The sequence below is a fragment of the Chanos chanos genome, chromosome 3, assembly GCF_902362185.1.
Source record: "Chanos chanos chromosome 3, fChaCha1.1, whole genome shotgun sequence".
Lineage (NCBI taxonomy): Eukaryota > Metazoa > Chordata > Actinopteri > Gonorynchiformes > Chanidae > Chanos > Chanos chanos.
Genome location: NC_044497.1, coordinates 37,280,943 through 37,284,343, shown reverse-complemented (window position 1 = coordinate 37,284,343; position 3,401 = coordinate 37,280,943). Strand labels below are relative to the sequence as shown.

At 43.0% G+C, this 3,401-nt stretch overlaps 1 protein-coding gene across 1 annotated transcript; it reads right to left on the bottom strand.

The window, feature by feature from the left end:
* Window positions 1–993: 993 nt before the first annotated feature.
* kcna2b (potassium voltage-gated channel, shaker-related subfamily, member 2b) lies at window positions 994–2,472 on the bottom strand. The gene has a single exon (XM_030767443.1). The coding sequence runs from the start codon at window positions 2,470–2,472 to the stop codon at window positions 994–996; it is 1,479 nt and encodes a 492-aa protein (XP_030623303.1).
* Window positions 2,473–3,401: the final 929 nt, after the last annotated feature.

Genomic DNA, 3,401 nt, shown 5'->3' with positions numbered 1-3,401 from the left:
ACACATTCGTATGACAACCAACTGAGAAAAATAGAGAAAGAAATACCATGTATGAATAAATTATATGTTGAGAGACATTCACTCTACTTTCAAAAGCTCTCATTCCTCACAGAGCCTGGTGCAGGCGATGGGAGGTAGAGAGAGACTTTGTACATCCACTGCGCCTAAGACAAGCTCTTAAAGAGACATGGCAGCAATAGGTGAAATGGCCGTTTGATGCTAATAACCATCACTGACCTAGAGTTGGATATGCCATATCGTGCACCCCTTTACAGAGTGGAATGTAACATTCTTTAGATACCGTTTGCCACGGTAATGGACAGGGCTGGCAGTTAGCTTTGTGCGTTGATGGAGAAGATAATAATTTCTTCCATATTGTTCTTCATTAGCAAATTAAACCACTCTCCATTTTGGGTCCTCATCCCACCGTCAGAGATGAACAAAGCACATAAAATATATTCCTTGGAGGAGCAAATGGTCTAATTTCAGCTCTAATCTCAGAAGATTTAGGCAACAGAAGGGGTGGGAAGTAAGGTTAGCTCTTTGGGGTTGGCAGTGAGGGGGGGAAGACTAGGTGAACATGAAAAGGATTGTATCTATTAGCACTCCTGTAATGCTACGTTTTTATGATCTATCTGTTAGGCTACTATTAGGCTACTGTTGCAAGCAGGACAACCACTAAAGCAGTCACACAGATTAAGACTAACTCCATGCAAGACATGAAAACAAGGATGCAGGGCCACCTTTCCCACAGGTCGACCATATTTTCAAGGTCTGGCCTGTGAATGGAGATAAGAGCATTGGGCCAGGGCAGAAAGTTCAGGGCATCAAGGTTCTCTTCATCTGTACTCTGCCCTTACAAACACTTTACTCATCACCTTTCTGAAAACTTACGCCAGAGGCTTTTGAAAGCCTTTCAAACAAGGGCGCTTTAATCCCTTTTCTGAACTTTTAAAATCACCCATTCCTTGACGATATGGTCCCAGGGGGCAGTTATACATCTGTGAGCATCTTGCTGATGTTAACATAGTCTGTGTTCGTAATTGTGCAGTTGCCAGTTTTGAGGATCTCTTCACGGAAGTCCTCATTGCTGTTGTTCACGGCCTCTTGGATCTCCATATAGTCAGACTTGCTCATAGTGGACCCACTGCGACTCTTTTTAAGGTCTTCCGTGGAGTCTATTTTGGGGACACTGGTGACATTCAGATATTGAGCCTGCTCTTCTCCCTCAGTCTCTCGGTGATAGAAGTAGTTGAAATTTGAGACGATGACAGGCACAGGTAGGGCAATTGTCAGCACACCAGCAATGGCACAAAGTGACCCTACGATCTTCCCCCCAATAGTGGTAGGTACCATGTCACCATAACCAACTGTTGTCATAGAGACTACTGCCCACCAAAAAGCATCTGGGATGCTGATGAATTGGGAGTCTGCCTCATCAGCTTCGGCAAAGTACACAGCACTTGAGAAAAGTATGACTCCAATGAAGAGAAAGAAAATGAGCAAGCCCAGTTCCCTCATGCTGGCCTTAAGGGTCTGACCCAGAATCTGCAACCCTTTGGAATGACGTGACAGCTTGAAGATACGGAAGACTCGAACCAGTCGAATGACCCTGAGGATAGCTAGGGACATAGCCTGCTGCCCTTGCTGACCATCCTCTGGTCTTTCTGCCAGCTCTGTGCCCAGGGTGATAAAGTAGGGTATGATCGCCACAATGTCAATGATGTTCATAATGTTCACAAAGAAACCTGCTTTGCTTGGACAGGCGAAGAATCGAACCAGGAACTCAAAGGAGAACCAGATGATGCAGAGAGTTTCCAGGATAAAGAAGGGATCGGTGAAGTAGGTAGAGGCATAGCTGGCAGTGGTATTGGAGTAGACTTTGTGCATCTCTTCCTCTTCGTTGCGGAATATTGGCAGGGTCTCCAGGCAGAAACTAACAATTGATATGAGGATGACCATGACCGAGATGATCGCAATTATTCTAGCTGGTCCTGAGCTCTCAGGATACTCAAACAGCAGCCATACCTGCCTTTGAAACTCATTCTCAGGCAATGGCTTCTCCTCCTCCTTAATAAAGCCTTCATCCTCCCTGAAGATCTCAATGGCTTCTTCTCCAAGCTCATAGAATCGAATTTCCTCAGAGAAGATGTCCAAGGTTACATTGACTGGGCGACGTAATCTCCCTCCTGACTGATAGTAGTAGAGTATAGCATCAAAGCTTGGGCGATTCCGATCAAAAAAGTACTCATTCCTCAAAGGGTCAAAGTAGCGCATTCTTTTCTTGGGGTCCCCAAGCAAGGTCTCAGGGAACTGAGAGAGTGTTTTGAGCTGTGTCTCAAACCGCAAACCAGAAATGTTGATGACCACTCTCTCACAGCACTCATGATCTGCTTCTGGGTCGTATGTGTCCTGCGGCTGACCTGGGTGGGCAGCAGCTTCATCGACTGGATCACCTGTGGCAACAGTCATGCTGTAGAGGGGTGTAGCCTGCACTTTGCAGGCGTAATCTGGTAGTGTCGCCCTTGAGGAAAGTTGAGAATCAGAGTCCCTCAGTCTTAACTGTAACAGCCAAGGTTTACTAAACGAAATAGAGAAAAAGACATATGAACATTTAAATGACGGACATTTTTCTGATTTCATGTTTAGCACTCTCTTGTCTCTACCTCTTTGCTTTTTCATGGATAAGTGAGAAACCCACTTTCTGAGAAAAAGAACGAGTGAAAGAATCAAAGTGGCTAAAAATACATAGCAACAACAGCAACAACAACAGCAATAATAATAATAATAATGATAATAATAATATAGAAATAAAAAGTACAAAAATAATATTGTTTTATGAGTATCTGGCTATCAGGAGATGGAAAACTTAGGGGCTGCTATTGGCTGCTGTTGAACTCTCTCTCGCTCTCTCTCTCTCTCATAATGTATTTTCTGGCTTTATATTTGCTTTTATCTGCTGAGGAGATCGATATGCATCTTTGTAAAACTGCATCATTCCTCATGGGGTGCAATTATGCACTGTAAACCAAATCACACTCTGAGTGCACTAAAATCCTAATTGGATAGTCTGAAACCCACCCAGCATGCTTTTGCGCTGAAGGTTTAACATATCACTTCAGACATGAGGCACATTGTTCTATGTTGAACCAGTGAGATTCAGATTATGCACTGGTGATGACTGCAGCATTTACACAATGAAAACAATAACATCTCTTTGAAATAAAGCAGGCAAACGAACACAATATATTATCTACAGTGTTGACACTAAATCTGCAACCATAAATGCAATTATTGAATTACCCGAATCCATTAAACTTTTTCCTGTTTTGCACTTTTGTAAATGACATGCTTTAACTTGTTTGAAATTTAACAATCAATTTAATCTCTTAACAGCAAAA